Source organism: Myotis davidii, unplaced genomic scaffold (assembly GCF_000327345.1).
Source record: "Myotis davidii unplaced genomic scaffold, ASM32734v1 scaffold1314, whole genome shotgun sequence".
NCBI classification, from domain to species: Eukaryota; Metazoa; Chordata; class Mammalia; order Chiroptera; family Vespertilionidae; genus Myotis; species Myotis davidii.
Genome location: NW_006285250.1, coordinates 930,219 through 956,259, shown reverse-complemented (window position 1 = coordinate 956,259; position 26,041 = coordinate 930,219). Strand labels below are relative to the sequence as shown.

Below are 26,041 nucleotides of genomic sequence, written 5' to 3'. Positions count from 1 at the left end.
TGATTTCAGAAAGGAAGGGAGAGGGAGAGAGAGAGACACGTCAATGATGAGAATCATTGATTGGATGCCTCCTGCATGCCCCCTATTGAGGATCGAGCCCGCAACCCGGGCATATGCCCATGACTGGAATGGAACCTGGGACCTTTAGTCTGTAGGCTGACGCTCTAATCCACTGAGCCAAACCAGCTAGGGGGACAGGCTCTTTTAACTTAGAGTTAAAGTTTGGCTCTCTGGGCTGTGAGGGTGTGGATGGTTACAACAGGCAGCCACCGCTCCCTCACGGAGCCAGCACAGCACCTTCACCAGCGAGGGGCCACAGAACCTCTGGACATACCAGCTGAGGAGCCTGTCACCTGCGCCTCTGCTTCTGTAGGCAATTTGTAGAGGCTCCTAAAGAAGTTAGGCTCCTAACCTGAGAAATCACCCCACATTTCTGAGTTCCAGAATGTGCTCCAATGTGAATGTGCCCAGCTGTCCTCATGCAGCAACATACAGCCTTCTCCAGGGTCTACCCGACGCTCCGAATTTCTCACTAACTCCCTGGTGAGTATACCCAGCCAGGAGCCATGGTCAGTGTTTCCTCACAGAGATGGTGTTTGCACCATCCATCCTCTCACAGCACCTCCCTGTGACCAGGACACCTGGGCTGGGACCAGGGTCAGGGCTCAAGGCGGAGAACAAAGCCAAGCTCCCTGGCCCTGCAGAAACAATGGTGGGTTTTTTTTGATCAGCTCAGAATTCAGCTGCTGACTCATAAGCTCTTTGCCACACAGCTCAGTCATCAACTCCCCAGAGGTTTGTCTTTTGCATCTGGGTCAGACTGGGTGCTGAGTTTTCCCACAAAATCTCTTCTACTCGGCTGGAGGTTCTCCTGGCCCACCTTCGTCAGAATCATCTAGGGGCCACGGAAGGCAGGTCCCAGGGCCCCACCCAGACCTGCTGAGAGAGGCTAAGGAGATGGGAGCACTTTGGATAAGCAACTCTAGTGTTCCTGCTGGTGGAGAGATGTGGAGGGGGACAGAGGGAGAAACTCCCTTCCGGACCTCCCTTCCCATTTCCCCCCCTAGTCAAGCTCCACGTCCCATCCTTCCCATCTCCCTCCTCCATGGCCCTATGGGGGAGTGTGGTGAGGGTGGCCCAGGCTGCGGGCTAGAGGGCTCTGGCTCGGCCAGGCTCTGCCCAGGACCCAAAGAGAGAGTAACAGCTCATGGCCAGGGGCATGTTGAACAAAGATGGACAGAACCTTCAGGCCCCTCTCAGGAAGGACCTGAAGTCCCTCACAGAACAAGGCAGAAAATTCTGCATCAGCCATGTGTGTGTCTGTGTTTACAACTGTGTCCATGTGGGAGAAGACGTCAGCGCACAGAACTGTAGTATCTGCCTATTCATACACATGTGTACACACACGCGCGTTGCTATGATGTGGCTCTGCAGTGACCAGCTGTGGGCAAATGACCTACATCCCAGTGTCCCCATTTGTACAGTGGGGCACAGTGGGACCACACACAGTGCCTACCTCACAGCAACACTGCGTGGGTTTGAGACAGCCCTCCAGGGCCCGGAGCACAGGGCTGTCGAGTGGAATGAGCACTCGAGCATTACTGAGTATAGTATTTACACAATGTTAGGGATGCTGTGCAAAATACATTTGTGTTCCCTGTGTTTATGTTTATGTGGAGTAATAATAGCAGCTGTTTATTGAGTGTTTATGCACCAGACACTTGGTACATATGGAGGTGTATGCATATGAGAATGCTTGTATGTTCAGATGTACTTGTGTGTACACCCACATTTTTTCCCCAAAGAAAACTGAAAATAAAAAAGACTGTAAGGATCAAATATGCTGGGAGTTACTTTCTCTTTCTCTCCCCAGTTCCTGGGATCTTGATTATGAAATATTATAGAAATCACGAACCCTCCAACACTCCCTGGGTCTCTAGAGAAGCCACTCTCCTTCCTGGACACCCTCTCTCCCCCAGGACCTGCACCCACAGGGAGAGGGAGGCAGGCAGACAGCTGGGGAAGCCCAGACCACTGTCTCCCATCCTCTTTGGCTCCCCACCTCTGTGCACTTAGCATTTATATAGCTCTCTGCAATCAGTGGGCAGTTCATTGGCACAAAGCTCAGAGCCGAGAGAAGAATATTTCAGGCTCCCAAGGGCCAGGAGGTTAAGTGTCGCAATCAAGTCTGGCTCCGCCAGTGGATGACCTTGATCATGACCTTGGGAAAGTGTGAACTTCCGTTTCTCTACCTCCTGAAGCAAAAAGGAAACCTCTGTGCAATTTGGACATGCTTTCCTCTAACCATTCTCTGGTTCTGAGTTCTGAGGTATTTTGCTGAAAAGCCAACAAAAAAATCTGAACAACATAAGAAGGCCATGCATCTGTGTCCAGGACCCCAGAGGACCCAGCAGACCAACTCCCAGCTGTGTTCCAGGAGGCAGCAAGGGCACAACACCTCCCCATTGGCCTCACCACCCCTGTTTAGCATGTGGTAAGTTGGGGCACCAAGAGAACACAGGAGGCCACTGTGGGTTTGTGGAAGCTGGGCTGGGGCCTAGGACCTCGGCCAGCACTGCAGCCATCCTGCTGCCGCTGTGGCCCACTTACTCCAGAATGCCCAATGTCCTCCTTCCAACTCTGTGAGCGGCCCTGTCCTCCCTGGGGCCCCCTGAGGGCTGCAGTGATTGGCCCAGGGCCTGTCCCCAAATAGTGGGCTGGAAGCAACCTGCCTGCCCACCCAGCCCAGCATCACGCCCATGCCAAGCTTTCCGGTGTCTCTTTTCCCTTTCTGCTCTCTGAGACCTCTCTGTCACCCACCTCTCTGTCATCACAGACCAGGGGGTTCTCTGTTAGAACCTCTCCCATCCTCTCCCATTCAGAGAGCTCACTGAGGCAATGAAACATGACTTTCTCACAACCCTCTCTGATGCAGACCAGCCTCTGCCCACAGGGTAACACCAAGGCTGGGCTATAAAGTGTTCAGTTGCTAATTTTAACTCAAACTTTGATCAGGGGGTGTGCTAGGAGCCCATCACTGCCATTCCTTATTGCATTGGTACCGCCCACGGGGCCTGGGTCACTGCCCTAAGGAGACCCAGCCCCTATCTGTCAGGGTCGCTGAGCTTCCCTTAGGGCCCTTGTTCCCAGGAGGCTCTGGTTTCACCCCCACATTCAGGGAGTTCCCTGGGACCCCCAGAGGGCTCATTCATGGAGTCAGGCCTTAGCTAGGGAAATGCTGAGGTTAATCTGAGCATAATCTGCTTCCAATTCTGGCAGAGCCGCTGGGAAATGTTCTAGTCCCCCAGGATGGACGGGGTTTTGACCCAGGGGCTTCTGGGACCAACTCAGGCTGTCATCTGGGTTACGCTGGCCTATTGAACCGAGTTAGCAGAAGCTCGGGGGCCCAGCCTTGTGACATCTGGGGAACTGAAGACTCATCAGAGGCCGCAGACTCTGCCCTCCCGCCTGACACCTCTGAGGCCTGGATCTCTGGGGCAGCTTCCCCGGGGCACGAGGCGGTTTTCTTTGTGGTCCGAAATCCCCAGCTGCCTTCCGCTGAGTCAGACGTGGGGTTCAGGCTCTCTCCCCTCAGGGGCTTGCTTATTTGGGGGAGAACCACTTGAGCCAAAACCTTGGGGCTGTCTGCTTAGCCTCAGGATTCAGGAGGAAACAGGAGGTGTCTAATATCCCCTTTGCTTGCAGGTTTAATCTGGGGCACTGCAGAAACCTGAAAGCCAGGCCGGCTGCCAGGGGAGCTGTGGTCTGGGGTTTCCGAGGTGGGGAAATCAGTGGTCAGTTCAGTCCTGTAACGCTGAGTCACCTTGGGCAAGCATGCGGGCCTCTCTGAGGGCCACTGACACTAAATGGCTTCCTGTAGGGAGAGTGGAGTGCTCCCCCAAAATGCTTTGCTTTGCATCACATTTCCAATCACACTCCCCATGGAAGGGATGAGGAGGATGCATACAGGCCGTGTGACACAAGAGGAGATCCTGAATCCAAGCCCGGCCAGCCACTCACTAGCTGTAGCTGTATGATATACATGTCACTTACCCTCTAGGCTGGGGCCAGGGGGGGGAGGGGATCTCCAAGGCACACGGAGCTGCAGCCCCTTCTAAGGCTGCCTGTGCATTTACTCTTGCAGTTATTAGGTTTAATTCTTAAAGAGGGTCCCCCAATTGTATAACTCTCAGCCCCATAAGCCTAGACCTGCCCCTGCTTCTGGGCCTTCAGTTGCTCTTTTGTACAGTGAAAATGTCACAAGTCTCCAAGTTCAATCCTTGTCTCTGAGCTTCTGGGTGCATAGCCCTGATGGGAAGGCCCCGCCGGGGAGGAGGTGACAGCAGGAGTGATGCTTGGAGAGGGTTCAGTGTGTGGTGCCGAGGAATCAGGAGGCGGCCGAGCGTGGACCTGGTGTGGATTTCCTCAGGGGGTAGGGTTTGTGCGGACCGGAGCAACACACCCTCCAGCAGCCCCTGTGGGTGCATGTCTGTCTCAGAAGCCTCCTGTGCGGGGACACAGCCTCAGTGCTGGTGTGAAGGCAGTGGGGCCTTTGTGGCTCACACGAGGCACTTGGCTCAGCCCTGGCAGGAAGGCGGGGCCCAGGGTCCCCAGAGCTCCTTCACGGACATGCCAGTCGCTACCCATGAGCAGCCCCATGGCTGGTCCAAATCGCCTCCCCTCAGCCCCTGTCTTGGGCAGAGCACTCTTCTGGCCACACAGGACCACAGCTCTGGCAGGCACCGGTAACCTGGAGCCCAGCCCTTGCTGGGTGGTGGGCAGGGTGGGGAGAAGCTGAGCAGTTTGGGGGTTGTCTGGGGAAGCCCCGCAGAGCTGAGCGGATCTGGCTCTGGACGAGACAAGGATGGGGGAGGAGGGTGGATCCGCGGGCAGGGCTGGCACTCACAGAGGTGTTCTGGCACTGCACGCTGGAGCTGTTGAAGCGCAGGGCGGGCACCCTCTGCTCGCTGCCTTGGATGTTGAGGACGCACTCATACCCGCGCTGCCCGGACTGCGGCTGTGGCAGGTTCTTGGCCTTCAGCGTGATGGGCTTGATCACCTCCACGGGCACCAGGATCTTGTCCACTCGCAGCAGCTGGGGGCAGTCCTGGGGACAGAGAGCACGGCTCAGGCAGGAGCAGGAAGCCAAAGGTGCCAAAGGCTCCTATCTGGAGCCTCTCCAGACCTAACCCGCATGTTCGCCCCATTCCTCCCTCCCACAAACATACTCAGAACGGTCCTGGGCACAAGTGCCCACCCCAGCCTCTGCAGGAGAAAAGGGGACTGAGAGATCCCGGTCCCGGAGCTACCATTTCGAGGCCACTTCTCCCCGAGGCTGTCCCTGCCCTCCAGGTTCCGTTTAAATGCCCTCCAGACTCTGACCTCCCGGAGGCCTCCTCGGGCACCCCTCCTATCCAGCAGACACAATGCGGCTGGCTGGGTGTCCCTTCGCACGTTGGGCTGCCGAACCCTTGCTCAGTCTCAGGCTACCAAGAGGGACCACGTGGGCAGATCAGAGTGAAGCAACACCCTGGCTGCGGCTCTGGAATGGGAGCCTAGGCCAGAGCAGGAGGGTCCGGCAGAGCCTTCCATTCATGGGCTGAGCCTGGCATTTGGGATGTTCTGGAATGGGCCCCAAGACCCTTTAAATCCAAAACCTTCGGACATAACTCTGGGGTGCCCTGAGCCCAGGGAAACACCCCTCAGAGCAGATACACGCTGAGCAGATGCCAGCAATGGGCATGCTCATCCTGGAGCTGAGCTAGCCCCGAGGATCTCTGGGGATGGAGACTGGATCACTGGCCCGTGTCCCTGGGGCAGTCAGCTCTGCCCAGGGAGGGCTGGGAGAGAATGGGGTCCATAAAGCAAATGTGATGCTCTGCCCAGCTGAGAGGCGGAAGCTGGCTTGTTTCTGGGTTCTCAGAGCTGGGGGGAAGAAGTCAGTATTCCTGGCTGCATGGTATGGGCTAGAGTGAGGGTTTCTGTAAACACCAGCAAGGCTGGGCTCCCTGTGTCAGGCAAGTCCACCATTCCCTGATTCCTATTGCTGTGGCACTTTTGGGGCAAGTTGGCCATCAAAAGCGTGGCACACACATCTCAGCAGAGGCTGCTGGCCCCCACCCCGGCACCTTCCCCAGCAGAGAGGCAGAGGAGGCTGTGGGGGAGGGCAGGCGGGAGGCCATCAGGCAACTTGGCAGCTGTCCTTCCTGGGTCTGAAAGCACATGTGAGCCCCTCTGTCATTGAAAGTCGGGGTGAGAAGACCTCAGGGCCTGCTGAGATGAGCTATGGAACCCTAAGCAGAGCCCATCCCCACTCTGAGACACGATTTCCCTATCTGTCGACTGGAGGGAACCCAAGGACCCATTCAGCTCTAGCCAGTCCTGATGCCATGATTGGATTGGTCTCAGCAGTCCTTCCTGATCACCCTGCAGCCTGGCTTCAGGGGACTAAGGCCCAGGGCCATTAAACTGATTCCCCTCCCCGCCTCCAGACTGCCCTCACCTTTATCCTGAAGAGCAGCTAGGAGAGGGGCAGATCTAGCAATCATTCCTGGGTGTGCGCCCAAAAGAGCTGAGAGCGGGGACTCTAACTGGCAACCCCATGCTCAGAGCAGCATTATCCACAATAGCCAAAAGGGGGGAGCAGCCCACCTGCCCATCAGTGGATGAGGGTGAACAAAATGTGATGACTAATATTATGGAATATTATTTCACCTTAAAAAGGAAGGGAATTTTAACACACGCTACAACATGGCTGAACCTTGAAAACATTATGCTAAGTGAAACAAGTCAGTCACAGTAGGACAAATACTATGCAATTCCACCCATGTGAGCTCCCTAGAGTTCTTAAATTCACAGACACAGAAAATAGAATGGTGGGTTCTGGGGGATGGGGAAATGGAGAGTTCTTGTTTAATAGGTACAGAGTTCAGTTGGGGAAGGTGAACAAGTTCTGGAGATGGATGGTGAATAACAATGTGAATGCACCTAATGGCACTAAACTGCACCCTTAAAATTGGCGGAGATGGTAAATTTGTCATGTACATTTTACCACAATTAAAGAGAAGCAGCAGGGAGGCAGGCATTGGGGGGAGGGGGCGGGCTGAACCAGCACCAGGCCCTGAGGCTCTGGTGTGAATGGGTCCCAGAGACTTTGAGGCCCACATGCGGAGAGAGTCTTAGTAGCTCCATCCTGTGCCCCTGTCTCAACTGCCATCACCACCCGTCCCCCAGCCAGATGAGAGTGCAGGGCCCGGAAGACAAGAGCAAGTTTGTGAAAAGGATGACGCTCAGGACTGAAACAGGGCTTGTTGGAGAATCAGGAGAGACAATCTCTTGAGCTGAGGGTCCAGGCCAGTCCTGACTCCCCTCTTCACTCTACTCCTGGGCAGCCCTCCTTCCCTAGAGCATGTGGGAGCCTGACCTTCCTCCTGCTCCATCCACATCTGCATGGGGGAGTCTTTGGCTGCGCCTGGAGCCAGAGCAGGAGTGTTGGACTCGCACCTCCATGTCCCACAGCTAAATGCTGCTGCTCGTGAATGGCGCACTGAGGGTGTCTAGACCCTGACAGTCTTCTGAAGAACCAACCTAATGGATCCCTCTACTTTGCAAAGGAGAAACTGAGGCAGGGAGAGGAAAAATAATGGCTCAGTGTCAGCAGATGTGCTGGCAGCTAACAAACTCAGATGCCAATCCACCCAGCTTTCCTCCCCTTAATGAAAGAGGTCAGTTCCTACCAGTGGGCGGGAGCACCTCAGGATGGGGTGGTGGGCCAGCAAGGATCTCCCTGAGACCAGCAGGACTGGGGAGCTTGGAGGTGGCCTGGAACCTTGCCGGGGCGCACTGATTCTAGTCCAGGAGACAAGATGAAGCAGTAGCTCTCTCCCCCTGTGAGACTCTCACTGAGGCTTGTTATGAGTTCTCTAATGAGTCCTGATTGTCAGTGGCCCCATAAAGCCTTAGTTTGCATATAAAAAGGTTGGCAGCTCTGAGAGTAAGTTCATTAATAATAATTGGAGAGGCTCAGGGCTGGGCAGGGCCCATTTTCCTCTGGCGGCACTGCTGATTGACCCTGGAATCCCTCCTAATTGAAATGTAACATGGCAAGTTTTTCCTAGGCAACAGGCATGAAGGGACAGCTGCCCCTTCCTCCCACTCCAGCTCCCTGATCCTGCCCTGCCTCATGCTGAGATCCCAGGACAGACCACCCCTAGGTCTAGTGGGGGTTGGTTGGGGCTAGAGCTGGCTTGTCTTTGGAATTGATGGGGGTTGAGGTGACATGGAAGGGAAAGGTCACTTACAAATCACTTATTTCTCCTGGGAATTTCAGAGAAACCCATGTTTCCCCTCATCTCCTGTCTGAAGCCCACTGTCGGGGAGCTCAGGTCGGCCACCCCTTGTCCTCACCTTGGAGCTTCCTTAACTAGAAAGAGCCAAGTTGGGAAATCATGTACCTTTGAGGACAAATCTGTCTCCCTCCTGCTATTGTCAGAGTTAATCATCGCTTGCCTTAAGGAGCAAGGGGATTAACCACTCCTCTTCCAAAGGGCACTGGGGGAGTCCGTGAACTGCCATATATAAGTGGCTGGCACAGAGTGAGCAAGCAGTCAACAAGAATTTGTTCCTTCCTCATCTTTGCCCCTCAGTTCAGGCTGCACCTTGGCCCTCACCAACTCTCTTTTCCCACCACATTTCTGAAGGCTCCATCTCCCCTGCTCCAGCCTGTGTGTTTCCCACACACACCCCATGCTCCTGCTACCCAGCTTATTGGATCTGCAGCGGAGTGTGACCATTTCAACAGCTCCAAGGGCCCCAAACACAAGGGGGACAGGTAGGGAGGTCCAGTTCTGTCCACTGCTCTCCTAACAGGAGGTGACACCCTGAAGCTGCATGTTTTACATGCTCTGAGGCATACCTCCACCAGGCAACCATGTGGACTTACGCAAGTCCCTTAAACCCCGTGGGGCAGGTTTGGATTGCATGATTTTTCTGGTCCCAGTTCTATTAATAACCCAATAGATGGTCTGGGACAATCAGTTTTCCCATCTCTAAAATGGGGATAATGGTGCCTGCTGCACTAGCTCAAAATGTGGTTTTCAAAATACTGACCAACTGAATGCATGCTGGAGGGACTGGGGACTTGTGGGGGCAGGAGGGCCTCCTGGAAGTGGCTATTTACCTACCAGGAGGGAAGTATTTTAATATTATAGCAACTGGTATATTGCAACTGGTACCATGATACAGTGACTCTGGTAGACAGAGTATGGTGCTGTTATGATTCCAGTGAACATGGTTAACATGCTACAAGGGGTATAAGGATTCAGTCCAGTGTGCATTCTGCCACCTCCATCCCCTGACACATATGTTCCCATGTGCTCTCTTGTTTCATAGCACAACACATATGATCCCCCCCCCGCCCCCCGTGTTCATGATAAAGAAACTCAGGACATCAGTTACCTACTCTGTTCACACAATGACAGTGAACAAAAGCACTTACACCTGCTCATCTGACTTTCGTCCCAGATGATAATCCAGTCCCCACCTGGAATTCCTCAAACATACTTCCCTTCTCTTTTCAAGAAAGATGTTTCTCTGAACTATCCTTTGAAAAGGCCAGCTCCCTCTCAGAGGGTGGGAAATACCTGCATTTGGCAAGATGATTTGGAGACGAACGCATGCGTGAGACCCAGATTCCCTCAGAGGCTGTTTTGCCTGTGGCTACATTCTGCAGTTGGACTGGGGGTGGGAGTGGCAGTGGCTTGAGGCACAAGGAAACCTTCAATGTCTTAGCTTGCAGGAGGCGGCTCTGGTGGGCTCCAGGTCGCCTGTCCAGCCCCGTGCATATTGCGGTCTCCACTGCTAACTGAGAAGGAACACCAGGCCAAAGTACAAAAGCAAAAAGGATGCTTCCCAGTCTACCATGTCCAGCATGTCAATGGCTGCTTTACACGAGGTCTCATTGCATATTTAAATAATTGAACAAGGACATAAAGACTGCTGCTGAGCTGGGAGGGAAAAGGCTGCCTTCAGGGCTGGTGCTGCCTGTGGAGGGGATGGCAGGCTATGGATTTACAGCCCCCGGTGTGGTTACAAGATAGGGGCTCTAATTCTCCTGGTTGTTGTTACAGCAGGATTGGGGGACTGTGGTGCTGTGGGGATGGGGAGAGCTGGGCTGGGACAGCATCTAAGGGCAGCTAAACAATAAGCGATTTGTAGGTCACCTTTCCCTTCCATGTCATCTCAACCCCCATCAATTCCAAAGACAAGCCAGTTCTAGCCCCAGCCAACACCCAAAATTTACATTTCTCAGACCCGTGGTGCCCAATACAAAAATGTAACGCACCATATATTTTCTTGCTATTCCCCAAGTTCATAACGCCATTAGCATGATCTACGATGGGCCAGTTTATGGAGAAAGGAAAGTAATAATACAGAAAGGAAATACCCATAACCTTAACGGGGGAGGGGCAGACGAGATTGATGGAAAGTGCAATTGTCTGGAGAAATGGCAACCCAGTAATGGAATACCTGGAGTGGGGGCTGTGCACGGATCGGATGCAAGTTCTTTAGCTGGGTTTGGCTGTGTTTTTCTCAAAAGAGGGTGAAGGGCATGGCAAAGTGGTTTTGTGCCTTTGGGTTGGGTCCCAGGAATGGCTCCTCTGCAAGGACTCCCCTGAGTCCCGTGGGGAGGTGAGTGCCTTTGGCCGCCCTGAGCGAATGGGGCTCATCTCAGCACCAGGAGCGAGCCGTAGCCCAGGGGTTGGCATTGTCGCCTTGCCAGCTCTTCAGTCCCGGAGGGGACTGGCCCCTGGGTTCGGCAGGTTTTATGATATCCGTTCTGGATAACAGATGTCCTCTCAGGGGCAGTGGGGTGGTCAGGGAGGTTGGGAGAGCCTTTCAAGCACAGCTTTGGAAATCAAATAGAATTCATTTAGCCTCTTCTGATCGTACAGCTGTTCTCTGGAGTAAACTCTGCTTGAACTTCAAGAAGAGAGGGGCTACGGGAATCTTCTCAGCCCGGGCCCCATGGGCCAGATGTGCTCTGCCTTTCTGGCAAAGACCATCCAGCTGCAGCTCACTCTGCTTTTCAGTTTAGGTGAGAAATAACAGTAAGCGAGTCCACTGAGGACACATTTTTATCAATGAATTTGCTTTTCCGTGGATGCTCACCTTTGCTTCCTACAGATCACTGCTATTAAGTGTGTGGGCCTGATGGGGTGTTCAGCTTCAGCAGGTGGAGGGGCCTGGGAATGTCAAAGCCATTTGGGGACCAGTGACTCCTCCCATTAGGTCAGCAGTTCTCAACTCCTTTGGCGGTAGAACGACCCTTTCAGAGGGGTCGCCTAAGACCATCCTGCATATCAGATATTTACATTACGATTCATAACATTAGCAACATTACAGTTATGAAGTAGCAGTGAAAATAATTTTATGGTTGGGTCACAACATGAGGAACTGTATTTAAAAGGCCAGAAGATTGAGAACCACTGCATTAGGTAGAGGGGAGGGCAGGGTCTGGTCATGGCTGCCCAGTGAAAGGCCATTCCATGGGCAGCAAGGAGTTTCAGCAGATACTGGGGAACAGGACTGAGAGCAAGAAGACCCTCTCATCCACCTCAGTTCTCCCTCGCCTTCCTCTCCCTCCTCTCTGGTGCCCAGGATCTTGCGGCTGATCTAAAGACCCAGGGTGGTTATCACAATGCCATCATTAGTTGAAACACAATCATTCCTTTTCACTGGAATACAGTTACTACAAAGGACATATGTTACTGGTCATTCTACTAATCATTGTAATTATGCTAGAATACATGCCATTAATATAATAACAACAATGATTGACCAATTGTCTGTTCCAGACCCATAACTTCACCTGAATGCACTCTTTGTTCAGAAAATAATAAAGGTAATTCAACATCCCCGGTGACAGTCAACAAAGCCTGTGTTGGAACTGGAAGATGCACAGACGAAAGCCTTCTGGGAGTTCAGGATGGGGCTGGGTAGATGAAAAGGCACCTGGCAGCATCCCCGATGGCCAACAAAAGGACCCTGTCTGGATCCCCACACTCCGAACTTAAAAGGAAATGAACACCCAGGCACTTCCACAGGAACCACTGGACTTGGGTCTCACTTTCACCCAGGAGGGTAGTCTGCACCTGGAGGGCCCAGTGGCTGTAGGCCTGAGGCTGACTGAGTCCCTGTTGGTAGCACTGGGAGACCTACACCTGCACTGGAATGCTCACCCAATAAGGCCACTTTGTGGGCATGGATTTCTCTTAGATGCTTTCCAGCTAATTCCCATCTACTATTATAGATCCTGTGACCAGTGGCTCTTTGTCTAAATACAGATTTGCAGGTCTCTTATATACCTCTAAGCCTCCCACATGCCTTGCATGTGGGAAATGCTCGGGAGCTGGGTAATGAAGGATGAATGGTGTTGCCCAGCAAGGGCTCAGAGTGCCACGCTGTGAGCAAGCTCTCCCCCCGGCTGCGGAGCAGAGACACTTGTATCAGGCGCTTCCACAGAATCACCTGTCAAATGTGTGATTTTCTTTGTTAACTCTTATTCTGGCTATGATTTCTTCCCAGAAAAAAAAAAAAAGGAAAACAAAACTACAACATAAGAAAAAATTCACCATATTTCCAAGCTTTCTTTTAAGCTTGAGGATAATAACCTCCTTCCACTAACCCAAAATGGCTAGATGAGTCAAAAGTCTACAGGTATTTATTAACTTTTTTCCCTTTGGTGCATTCTCTAGGAAGATGCTGCTCCAATGACCATCATGAGGTGGTCAACGCGGGCTTCTCCTCTGTTATGTTCAAAATGGTCCCAGTACTGAGCTGGATAGAAGGCAGCCTGCAAGCCTGGACTAGAAGCACAGCCCTAAAATTTCCTTCTCTGAGCATAAATATCCAATAAAAAGAGGAGCCAAAGTCAATGTCATTCAATAATGTGTAAGGGAGGCATGGCCATTCCAAGTGTGCTGGAGCCTCTCGCTGCAGGGGCCTGCCAGGCTCACCATAAACGGCTCGTGTGAAATGGGAAGAGCTAAAGGTCGACCTGGTAGGTCACTCCATCTCCACACACCCTCCCTCCCCCATGGCCATGTGCCTCAGGCCTCTCCCTCTCCTGGGGGTCCTGGCACCAAGTTCTCTGAATCCCCAGCAGCCTTTGCCAGTCTCAAGTACATATGGGGCGGTGTGCCACCTGAATCCTTGAAGAGTCGTTCTTTTGTAGGGATCCTTGCATTGCCCTGGGAAACATGGTGGCTCTGTTTTATTCTCCTCTAGTTCTTCTTTCCTTTCTGAGCAGCAGATGCAAGTTCTTTTTATATATTTAAAAGAAACTTGGGACGAGAGCAGCAAATGAGAAAGAACAAGCAGAGATTTGAAAACCTCCTTCAGAGTAATTACATGATTAGGGGCCTTTGAAATCTGCCAGATAGCTCAAATGCCTCTGCTTTCATTTTCCTCCTGGGCCTCTCCACAGGGGAAACCTGTGCCAGGTACACCAGTCTGGAAGTGGAGAGAGGCGGAAACCTGTGTCTCCGCTCCCATCCAGTAACTTGCAGGTTTCTGACCAAAATAAGAGGTTGCTACCTAGGTTCTCAGCGCCTGGCCCTGGTGGGTGAACCAACCCTTTGCTCCTGGCCCCACGCCCTGAGATAAAGGCCCAGGATCAAGGACACAACCCAGCTTTTTATCAGGGTCTTCATGCCAAGGGTGGGCCTGTTGGCTGTTAACCCATATCTGTCCTATTAGCTTTAGATCCATTTAGTCTTAGGTAAAGAAGAGCAGAAAATTGACACAAACATTCGATTCACACCCTGCTTAAAGCCAAGATGTACCCTCTTTCCTCCTTTTCTCTATAAAGGGACAACCTTTGCCTGGGTCTCTTTTCTGGATTAGGAATCCAGAGCAACCATTGCCAGCCACAGACAAACTCCATTGTATGGGGGGCGTGGAGGGTGGAGGGGAGGGACAGGCTTATGTCTGGGGGCTCCCACAACCCCTTCTTCTGTGTATCTATGCGTATTCTAAATCACAGCATCCTAAAGCAGCCTCTCTGTTCAGAACCACCGGCCCAGTGGCGGGAGTCACACAAGCACCATCCATTCGAACAATGGCAGACTTTTGCAAAGTGTCTTTATACTTGTTATCTTTGAGGTCCTTGCTCACACACTTACATTCTAAGAAAGGTAACAGCAGAGGCACAGAGTATTTCTATTGCAGTGATGAACAGCTTTCAAAGATAAGAATAAGGATTAGGAGGGGAAAGAGACACAGCATCTTAGCCATGGAGCCCAACTCCAGCTCCTGATTCCCAAAGCGGCCTGTGCAGCGGAAGCACAGAGTCCCTGCCCCACCTGGACGTTCTCCCCCAGGTGGCTGGGAGACTTGGTAGTTCTAACAGCTTCGCAGGGGATGCTGGTGCCGCCAGTCTGGGGAACACAATTTGAGAACCACTGCTCTGGGTAAGGAGACCATCCTTTCATTCTCTTCTTTTCATTTTATTTCAAAAAAATTTTTTTTAAATCTCAGTTCTGCTCTGTGCAGTGCTCTGAGGAACCTGTGCACAATTTTGTGTGTGCTTACAATCATTTCCAGGACACACACATACTCCTCTCTCTGGACTTGTTCTAGAACTCACCTGGCTGGAGCGACCTGAATGCACCTTTGTCCGGAACTGAACCTTCAGGACTGACCCCACCCGCCGGGTCCCAGCGCAGGGCTTTGCTTGTTACTGCTTTCCTAACGTGGTCCCTTAAGACTAGGGGTTCGGGACAAGCGGGTGATCCTGCGGGTTTTGCCTTGGTTTTCTCTTCTTAAGAGAAGGCCTGCCTGTGTGTCCCCTGCTCACAGCAAGCAGCACTCTCCACTCTGGCGTCTGGGCCCTACCTCAGGCAGCTTCACTCGGCCTTCCTGGAAGGAGCAAGTCTTGGGGTCGTGGGTGCAGACGTGTCGGTATTTACACCAGTGGCAGCGGAATGGGCTCTCCACACAAGACAGGCACCTGGGCACAGAAGAGGAAGAGGCACAAATCAGAGAACGTGGGTGAACCCAAAATAGAGGTCCTAAACTCTAGGGTCTAGGAAAACATTTTTAGTAGCAAGAGAACCCACCCTCACACACTGAGGAAGGGAAAATCTTACACAAACCCGTCCCTTTTCTCTTCAAGTCCTCAGCCAGCCTAGCATCTCTGGCTTCCTCCCTCTCACTCATGCAGTTTACAAGCCTGGTCCCCAAGGGCCTCACCAACTACCTTCCATTTCTATAGGATGGCACCCGCTTTTGCTGAATTGGGGAACAATAGGGCTTGGGGAGGGGCTTGTCCAGAGAGCCCACGAAATTGAGAGCGAAGGAAGAAATTGAAATTTAGTTCAAATTGGCTCCGGGTTCTCGGCTGACTAGCACCCACATGGACCCACCCTGACAGAAGGAAGTTCTGACTGAGGCTGTCCTCAATGGAATGGAAACCCCACCTCTACCCTTCACCCCCAGGAAACAAAGGCGACTTTATAGAAGTTACTTCCTGCTCAAAACCCCAACATGATTCCCTCTTCCAAAGGGTAAACCCCAAACACCTTGCCTCCCTGGTGTCCAGGTCCATGACCCCACCCGTGCTGGGTGTTTCGGCCATGCCAGGCTCCCTCTGTGCCATCCTTCCACCTGGAGTACCATTTCCCTTCCTCCATGTGGCCACTCCTCCTCCTGTTTTGACCAATGGTCAGACTGGACCCTTACCCCACCAAGCCCTTTGTTTATGTCTCTGGGCAGTCCTGGCCTTGTGTTATAGTTTGTTTACTCACTGTCCAGTCCATCCACTAGTCCAATAGGCATGACTGCTGGAGGGCAGGGATCAAGTCTTTGGGTCTTACTAATTATTGATTACCTGTCTAAAGAGCAACACATTGCCTTGCACATAGTACACGCTTTCACTCACATTGTGGATGGCATGGAAATTCACACAGGATTTATCTACTACTCTGTTATCTTACAGGAGCAAAAGGGGAGTGAGGGATTAGGCCACCAAACGGTGAAGCCATGGGAAGTCCTGAGACAAGAGGCAGACAAAGAACCCGGTGTTGGAACACTTGTTTTTGGCTGGAAGGTCTGGCTGCCTCCTACTAGGGCCCCAAAGAGAGCCACGCTCAGATTCAAAGGCTGCCATAATCAGATGGCTAAACCCTAAAATCCCACTTGTCCCCTAGATGTCTTTGGTTATGTGAAATAGCTTGTCCTATATGAAGAGGGAAATAGAACAGCATTTTAAAACAAGCAGGGTTTTCAAACTGTGCTCAATGGAACCCCAGGGGTTCCACAGAACTTCTTTGGGACTGTGTGAGGAAACAGACATGTGGACTTCCTAAACAGAGGGCTTCAGGCCCCCGCCATGCTCAACCACAGCAGCTCCTACTTATATCTATTATGTTTATTGGGTTTCCACACCTCATTTTGGAGAAAGGTTTCTATGGTGGAAAAAAAATGACTTGTACCTTTTCCAACTCCATCATCTTAGAAAGGAAGTAATAATATAACAGCAAGACTTTGAGCAGTGCCTAAAGAAGGGGTAAGACAGGGTGCTGACTGCTCTCCTGGTCCCAGTTCTTCCAGCCACGGCAGCTGTTCTGTGGGCCAGGCAGGCCGAGGGGCAGGGCAGCAACCAGCACTGTCCCACCAGCAACTGCTCTCCAGGGACAGTGCCCTTGCCATGTTGGCGATTCAACATTTGAGTGACATCCCCAGAAGAACTACTACCTTCCCCTTCCAGAGGACACTAGGGCACAGAGTGGCTACGTTTCCAGCTGGTCTGACTCCGAGCTTGAGCCTCTGCCCCCCACCTGCCCCTGGGAAGGGAGGCTTTACCAAACAGGGCAGAGCCGGGCCCCAGGCCAGAGCCCCCAGCCTGAGTCCTGACCCAGCCTGAGGGCCCTGTGCAGAGCTGGGCAAAAAGTGACTTGTTGGACTACCCACCCTCCCAGACATGGGGCTTCGCTCCCTAATCAGACCCTTCCTCTCACCAGGCTTCAGGTGAGATGTGCCCCCTCCTCAACAGATGGGGGAAGTGTGTCAGGTGAGACAGATTTTTGCCAGAGAAGATGTATGGGCAAGGGGTTAGGAGCTCCTCGCCCAGCAGGGTCTCACTCTGCTCATTCTACTCTCTTTCCATGAACCCGGTGGGTACCAGAGGAGGGGCCTGTCAGCTTCTGGGGGTGAAGGAGGCCCCCCTTGCAGGGTTCCTAGATAGGAGCTCCTTGGGAATGGTGGTAGGTTCTTCTATCTCTGGATGAACCTTCACCCCAGGAACAGGGAGCTGAGTGAGGCTGGGCACTTACGAATTGTGGACGCTGCAGTTGTAGAAGACAAAGCTGGTGCTGGCAAAGGTCATGCCTGTCTCCTTTGACTTGAGCTGCAACTGGACGACATGGTGGTCCCCTGTGGGGCAGAGCCAGCACAAGGTCAGGGGGAGGGCAAGGCCTTGTGTTGGAGTCACACCGACAGTTATGCACCCTGGGAAAGGGGAGCCTGCTGGACCTGAGGGGTGCTCCCTGCTCTAACTGTTATGACTCAGCAGGCCCAGGCCCAGGACACCTCCAAGAGCAGCTGCAGATGATGGTTTTGGTTTATTCCTCCTCCCACACTGTACCTCTGGCTCCCACTCTGCATTTGCTCTCTGTAATGTACACACACATACACACACACTCATGCGCGCGCGCACACACACACGCATATACACAGACACACTCTAACAGGTATTTGAATGTGCATTCATTCACACACATGAGGTCCATGCCAGACTCACGAGCTACATACACATTGATTAGCCACCAGGAGAAATGTGTCACCTCTCACTAATGCTACCACAAACCACGTAAAGGCTTTTCGTGTGTGTGTGTGTGTGTGTGTGTGTCTGCACAGTTGCATCTCTGTGAAGAGAAATCCTGCCCCAATGTCCCTCCTCAGGTGGACTCAGGGCTCCACTCAGACAGGCAGCCCTGGGATCCTCAGCTGGCGCCAGGGAGGAGCTGGAGCCCATGTTTAATTCACAGCCCTGACCCCAGACCCCCACTTCCAGTCTGGTCCTGTGCTTCCCCGAGAGCCTCATTAATCAATCAGCTCGGAACAAATGTGACAAGCCCAAATGGGAGGGCCAAGGTGGAATCAATCTGCCCAGCAGGGTCTGTCCCTCACCAGCGTTGGGCCTCTGTCCACCCCATCCCTCCCAGTGCAGCTGGCCACGAACAGGCAGCTCTGGGAAGGTAGGGCAGGGTGGGGGTGCAGAGACCCAGCAGTGTGGGAAGGGGGCAAGGAGCCAGGTGCCCTCCCCAACCCCTTCCTCCAGTGCTCCTCCAGGACAGCCCTCTCGTGTTCCAGTACAACCTTGAACTTGACCGAATTGCTGCCCTGACACCCACCTTCTGCAGCTGCTCTCACTGAGCATGAGCTTGACTCTTGGATGCTCACCTGGTTTCAATAGTCAATTCCAAGGGCAGTGAATGGCATCTCATCTCTCTCTTCCTGTAACATATCCACCAACCCACGCCCCTTCCTCTGACCCTCCCTTGCTGAAGGCTCCCTCAGCCCCTGCCTCCTGCCCCCTGCCCCCTCCCATATCTGTCCTGGGTTCTCGGGGGGGGGGGGGGGGGGGGGGGGGAGCCATGACACCTAGCCTTGCCTCTGGGGACTGCTCACCATTCTCCGTGATTATCCGGGGCACCTCCTTGGCCGCCGGGGAGTAGCACTGGATCTGATTGCCTACCACCAGCCCATCCATCTCTGACAGGTCCTCAAACGTGCAGTTGACACCAGCTGACAGCTCCGGGACATTGTACGTCTCTAGGACCAGCTGTGAACAGCCCAGCAGAGGAAGAGGAGAATGAAATGGGGAAAAGAAGGGCGTGGCATAAAGGAGGAAAGAGAGAGCCAGAGAGAAAGAAAAGAGAAAAACGTAAGGCAATATTGATAGAGAGAAGAGACCCAATTTATTACAAGAGCATACAGAGAAGGTGGTGGGAGGTAAAGAGAGGGGGTAAAAGAAGCTTCATTACATGTGAATGGATCTGGCCCCAGGGATGCTTCCAGATTTGCATGGGGTAAGAAAGATGGACAGACGGAGCTACCTCTGGTCAAGCTCCTCTTCCATCGTCCCAGAGTTTGGAAAAATGACAATGCCAACCACCAAGTGCCCAGTGCACTAACGCGGGAGCCATCGTACCCCTGTCTCCCTCTGCACACACATCCTTCCCATCCTACAGACAAAGGTACTGTTCCCCTAACCCTCCCTCTCTCGGTCACCCTTTGGATCATGGTTGTAATCACAGTTATCCTTGTCTTCCCGCCCATTATGCACAGAGCCTCTTCCCCAGCTGGGATCAGTATTTCTCTGCCTGCCCCCTCTTCCAGTCCCAGGGACACCTTCTGTGATGTTTCGGTCCTGCTCTCAGACCGCATTGCTGGCCAGTTTGGGCCCAGGCCTCGCGAGGGGCATTGGGCTGCGGCCCTTTCTGGTGGGGAGAGGATTCTTCCCGCATCCCTGGGTCCCGGTCTTACTGTTCTTACCAGGACATTGTACTGAGACACAGAGATGTTGCTGGGATGGACAGTCAGCCGGACACACTGCTTCATCTCAGAGGCAAACCTGTGGGGTTCTCGGGACCGCTCACAGCGCTCCTTCCGGGTACATCTGCAGGAGAGACCAACGAGGGGCTCAGGAGAAGGTGCCTGGTCCAGGGGCTGACACGGAGGTCAATCATCTCCAGTGGCTCCCCAGGCGCATCCAAACTCAACGTACCCAGGACTGGCCCATTTGCTTCCTTCCTCCAGCCTGTCCTCCCCATCATGCCCAAATTTGATAGAGGTGGAAATTCTCATAACCAGTTGCCAAAAGCAAAGACTTGAGAGTCATCCTAAAGTCCCCTCACCTCCTCCACACTCACAGTCCCAAAGCCCCCCCTATTCCACCTCCCCACTCATCCTTGGCCTTGTCACTCTCCCCACTCTTTAGGCAAACTAGACTTGTCTGTCCACTATATAATATACTCTTTCAGACCTCCCTGTCTTGGTGCACGTTAGTTGGTCTGTCTGAGCAGCTCTCTCCCCAATTTCCCCTCGCCCAACATCTATCCACCCTTCCAGGCATGGTTCAACTGTTGTGTACCTGCAACCCCCCACCCCGCCCCACACCAGGCAAAGCTAAAGGCACTTTGGAGTGTCCTACCATCCAGATTTAAATTTCGTAGATTACATGACAATGATTGGGCTGAGTGCAGCCCTCGCCTGCCAAGTGCGAGCTGCTCAAAGAGAGAAACGGCGCCTGACTTCTTTTAGAATCCTCTGTATCTTCATGCCCAGCAGACAGAGGTAAATGCCGGTGGGAGGGAGAGGGAGGGCAGGATCAAAGGAGCAGAGGGCACCAGTTCAATGTGTGCTCTGGAGCCCAGCTGCTTTGGATCGGAATCCCAGCTCCACGGCTGTGTGTGTGTGTGTGTGTGTGTGTGTGTGTGTGCGCGCGCGTGCGGGGCGGGGGGGCGGAGGGTGGGGAGACTGCCACAGAAGGTCTGCTGCTATTGCTTAGTGTCCTGACTGTTCAAAGTGCACTGTGTCACAGGTGGACCCCATCCAGGGTGACCTGGATCTTACAATCTTAACAGATGGGACCTTGTGAATGATGCACATAGCAGTCATGGCCCTCCCCCAAATGCACTGGTCACATGGGGAAGGTGCTTTGGGCTCTCTGCTGGTGCAGGGCATCCTGCCTCCCAGTGGGAGTTCCCTGCAGGGCCGCATCGGAATTCTGGGAACAGCATTTGTCTCAAGCCAGGCCAGCCTTGTGGACGTGCGGCTTCGCTGAGTGGCCAGGATTTGGAAACTCTGGACAACTGACCCTGCTGTGGGGGGAGGGAAAGAAGGTCCTCAGAGAGAACAGCAGGCCGGCACCCCGGGTGCCTAGTCTCCACAGTGAAAGAGAATAGACTCTGCAGAGGGAGGTGGATGTCAGGGCTATTGCAGGGCAGGAGGACACTGGACAAGGGGTTTAGTGGGAAATGAAACATCCAGGAATATAGAACCTGCATGGGAAGGAGACATTGAGGAGAGAACATCTGCTTCTAAAAGCAGACAGGTGAGGTGTGGGGTAAAAGATGAGGACAGACAGGCACCTGGACACCTGAGCTGCTCTCGGGGTGACTCTCAGGCACAGAGGAAAGCTTGGGTGTGAGGTGGGGGTGGGGGGCTCTCCTCCAGCCTCAGACAGGGAGGAAGACACTTGGCCTCAATGAGAAGAAAGGCTTAACAGTGGAGAATCTGAGAGGTGAATTTAGCAAACAAAGGAGAAGTCACTGAATGGGGTGGACTAAAGAAAGAAGGAAAGACACAAGGACAAAAAAGGATGGCTTAGAATAGATGGGATGTGTACTGTGGGAGTAAAAACACAGTTCTAAATAATACAGTCCCCGTTAGAAGTCACCAGGTGCTTATTAGGCACCATGGTAAGGGGCTTTCAATCCATGTCGCTTAAGTCCCTTAATGATGCTGTGAGGTAGGTAAGATTTTAGAAGCACACTTTGTAGATAGAGAAACTGCAGAGAGGATGGTAAGTCACTTGTCCAAGGTCACCAGCTAATTGGAGATCCTGTATGTGAACCCAGATGAACTGGAGTCTGCACTCTTTTTATGTTTGTTTGTTTGTTTTGTTAATCCTCACCTGAGGATATTTTCCCATTCATTTTTAGGGAGAGTGGAAGAGAGAGGGAAAGACAGAGAGAAACATCTACATGAGAGAAATACATCGATTGGTTGCCTCCTGCATAAGGCCTGATCAGGACCCGGGCCAGGGAGGAGCCTGCAACCAAAGTACTTGCCCTAGACCGGAATTGAACCCGGGACCTTTTGGTCTGTAGGCTGATGCTCTATTCATTGAGCCTAACTGGCCAGGGCTGGAGTCTGCCCTCTTAACCACCATGCTTGACCTCCTCGGAGATGCTAGCTAGACTCAGAATTGACGGACAGAGCCCTTGCTGCACACTGAACCCACCTTCCTTGCCAGCTTGATGCTCCTTTCATGTGCTTTGGGCAATTGAAAGTTGCCCTTCAGCCTTCTTCTCCAGGCTGCTCACTGTTTGCCTGCCACTAAGAAGCAGCACTTGGAATATTACCGGGACTTGTAGGTTCTCCAGAACCTTTCAGGACTTCCATCCCAAAAGCGAAAGGTCAGACATGAGCGTGGTTGTCTCCATGGTACCCCCGGGCTGCTCTAGTGGACCCATGGCAACAAGGGCGTCTGCCTAAAAGTGTTGGAAGTTAATTTACCAGGCCAGCTTCTCAGGGAGGACTTCATTACCTCCAGCCATTAAGCTAATGTTATGGACTTTTCCAGGGTGTCTGCACTGACATCGCTATTAACAGTGTTATTACTCCCATTAGCGGCAGGCTAGGAGAGCTGGTACAGGCTTAAATTATTCACCGACTCCCCAACTTTGAAGTTCTTATTTCCAAGAGCAATCAGTAGGTCTGAAAAATGCCTTTGATTAAATTATGAAGAGAGAAAAAAAATAAGGCTGCTTTCAGGCCAAACAACACCTGGACTGACCAAATAGAGCTCCAGACCTCTCTTTCAGAGGTACAAAGAAACCTGGCCGGGGGACCTCAAGACAAGTTCTACTGGCATGACTTGTGGCTCCCCAAGTTCACGTGGCTGAATCCTGCCATGCTCCTGGGAACCCCAAATGAATACTCATCATCTCCCCCAGATTTAGGTCTCCAGGGCAGCCACCTATAGCTTACACTTTGCAACATCCCATCCTAACCTCTCGGTGCCTTGGTTTTCCCCTGTAAAATGGGGAAAAAACAGTATCTACCTATGAGAGTTCATGTAAGGCTTGAAAGATTAAGCAAGTACAGCATTGAGAACAGGGCATAGCTCATACATAAGGAGCCCACAATTAGTGTTAGTTAGTATTATTATCCCATCTCTTCTTTCTCATCCATCCCTACCAATCTTTTCCCAGACTTGGCCACGGGGCAAACCAAAGACAGAAAGACAGCGGATAACTATAGCAGTTTCCTTCTTAATGAGGGAGAAGGAGCCCCAGAGCTCAGGAGGGAGGGAAGCGAGAGAGGGTGGGCTGGGCTGTAGATCTGCCTTCTTGCCAGCTGCCACAGGGTATCAGGAACTCAGCTCTCAGTGGAAAGACAAGTTTAGGTCAGTGCCAGGGATGCTTTGACATTTCTACTATCCCTTAGTGCCCATGATGGTGGAGGCTGCAAATGTCCAAGAGCACAGGCAATTGACCTTGGATGTGACAGGATAATGGGAAGGAGGGGATGGATTTCTTCTGAGGTCCATGGGGTCTGTCAGGGGAATGGCCTGCTGCTCTTCCAGGACCGATTTCTCATTAGCCAGGCGAGAGCGAGGACATGTGTAGAGGGTAACTCATGGTTCTTGGGGTCAGCTTAGATGTCATCTTGAACAGGACCCCCTACATATTCCCTTCCGTTCCGCTGTGGGAGCACCCTGAAGGTCAGGGAAGATGCAGAGTCACCTATTTTCCAGGCGTGACAAAAATGTCATAAGGATGCAAAAAGTGCATGCTATCTATGACTTTGAGTTTTCAGATATTCAGTCCTGCCACCACCACTGTCACCCCACTCCACACACAGACCCACAGATGACATGCAGAAAGCAGGCCCCAAGAGGACACCGGGCCCCCAGGATTGGAGTCTGGCCCTGCCAACCTTCTCTTATCTCCCTTCGTCATTCCACTTTCTCTGCATAATCTTTCCAGCCCCAGTTCATAGGTGCGACAAGCCCTTGGGGACAATGGCCCTGGTCCCTCGGAGGAGCTATTATTCAAGTCAGTGGTTCCAATGAGATTATCCTCTCTAATGAAGCAGCTGCCTCCACCCTCCCCTAAGCCCGAACTTGCACTGCTGGGGAATTCCCAGCCAAGTGGAAAATTAGAAGGGCAAGGGATGGAGAAGGAAGGGGGTGAGGAGAGGGAAAGAAGTGGCGATTAAGTTCTCCAGAAATTGATTCCTAAATACAATCATAGAGATATTAACTCCCAGTGCTGCCGACCAAGCAAGTGAATTTCAATTTGGAAACGGGGCTCTCTGTGAGTCCAGCCTGGGCCACCCCCTCACCCCATCCTCTGGCATGGGTCCACCAGTCTGGCTTACCAGAACCTGCTCCTTGCTTCTCCCCACAGGTGACCCCTAAACCTTAGCATTTCATGTTGGTCAGGGCCTGTGCAGAAAGTTGGCCATTGGTGGGTCGGTGTTTAGACCATGAAGTGTTTGAGCTTCATGGAAAGTTAAGAGGACTTGGAACATTTACTCAAGTAGGAGATCCCAGGGCTCTTTGGTCATTGTCTCCACATCTGGGAACCCTGATGAGGAAGGAGACCAGGTTTCCTAAGATCACCGTCCTTGCTCTCCTCAGGAACTCCCACAGAAACAGGACGGGCATCTGAGCTCCCAGAGGAAGCGGACCAGATAGTGAAGGGAACCTTTCTAGGCAGATGGTGTGTAGGTTTCTTATATGAAGGGTGTGGACCAGGTAAGTCCCTTCAATGCCATGATTCTAGAATCCAGTGACTGATTCCACGATTTCAACCTAACTATTTAGTTTGTTTCTGGATAAACCCCCAAACACGAAGACCACAATTAGACTATAATTTTCCCTCTGTCATCAGCTGCTGGCAAGTGACCTCACCACCCTCTAAAGATCCAAAGCCAGAGCACCAGATGCTGGGGTCACCTGCCTCCGGGACCTCACTTAATTGGTGAGGTCACTACGGCAGGAGGAGGGCACAGGCCCTCACAGGAACCAGCAGGTGCAGGAGGCCAGTGGAGGCCCAAGAAAACTGATCTGGGCTTATGTAGCAACCAGGTAGCCCTGTCCCACCCCCATGGTGGACTCTGCCCTGGGTCCCAGGTTGAACGGAGTCGTGCCTTGGTTTCCTTTCAGCTGCTCCTCAAATGAATGATCCATTGAACACAACCCCAGGCAGTAGTAACAGGACCTGGAGAGGTTCTTTCTTTCTGAGAAGAGAAATTACAGTTTCCAAAAGAGAAAGTGGAGTGGGGCTGCTTCTCTCTTTGTCAGTAAGTAGTGCTATTCAGACCTGTTTATTTCTACTAATGATGAGGGGTGGTTAGGAGAGAAGAGGTAGAGAGAAGAGCAGGAGTGGAGAGACAGAGAGAGACATAGGGCAGAGGAGCAGGAGAAAGCAAAGGCGCATCACAGCAGGCTGATCCATTCTCCTCATAGTCCAGTTGGTAATAAGGAGGATGCTGTCTATTACTTGTGACGCATCCAACAATTGCTCTGACTGACTCTGATAAACTTTCACACTACACTGTACCCAACAGCCTGGGGCTCCCGTCTCTGTTAAAGTCACCAGGTCCTCATGCTTGGTGCAGGGGACACTCTGCTCTGTGCAAGGTGGGCCACCCACCTGATGAGGCCCAGGGTGGCATGACTGGGTAGGGTATGCGAATGCTGGCACATGACTGTGCATATCTGCACTTGGAGCCTCATTGGTAGCCCAATCCTTCAGGCTGTCCCCAGGGAGCCCAGTCTTTAGACTGGGAGGGACATTCAGAGCCTGCAAGGATGGCAGGGCTTTCTTAGCTCCTTTGAGAAGACGGACTTTTGACTTACCATCATTGGCCGTGAAAGCATGTGTTACATGTATATGGGAGGAGGGGGAGCAGGCAGTGGTGAAGAGAGAAAAAGGAAGTTTCCTTAACCCATACTGTGTAGCTTTTGAGTCACAGAGAGCAGAATCCTAATATACTAGTACCTAGTCTGGGACTCTCCTCTGGATCAGGGAAGAGTTTGCTGGGCATGCCTGGATCCTAACAACCCCTGATGATTGTGTGGTCATTCTGCCAACAGCCTTGGAGAGGCCACTGACTTGGCAGGTTAGTGTTAAGTAGCCCTGGGACACCAGGCTCTGGGATATACTAAGAAGTAGCTGGGAAGGATTTGCATTTTAGAATCAGTTTGTACTTTATTAAGGGGATACTCAGCCATGGTTGT

At 52.4% G+C, this 26,041-nt stretch overlaps 1 protein-coding gene across 1 annotated transcript in view; it reads right to left on the bottom strand.

Annotated features, from left to right (window-relative positions):
* PLXNA4 (plexin A4) overlaps window positions 1-26,041 on the bottom strand; it is a 358,299-nt gene that overhangs the window by 73,101 nt on the left and 259,157 nt on the right. Inside the window, exons 5-9 of the mRNA XM_006755978.2 lie at window positions 19,558-19,681; window positions 18,691-18,844; window positions 17,334-17,433; window positions 14,896-15,010; window positions 4,907-5,107 (exon numbers count right to left, since the gene is read on the bottom strand). Coding sequence (XP_006756041.1) covers window positions 4,907-5,107; window positions 14,896-15,010; window positions 17,334-17,433; window positions 18,691-18,844; window positions 19,558-19,681 — 694 coding nt within the window. The remainder of the gene's footprint in view (window positions 1-4,906; window positions 5,108-14,895; window positions 15,011-17,333; window positions 17,434-18,690; window positions 18,845-19,557; window positions 19,682-26,041) is intronic.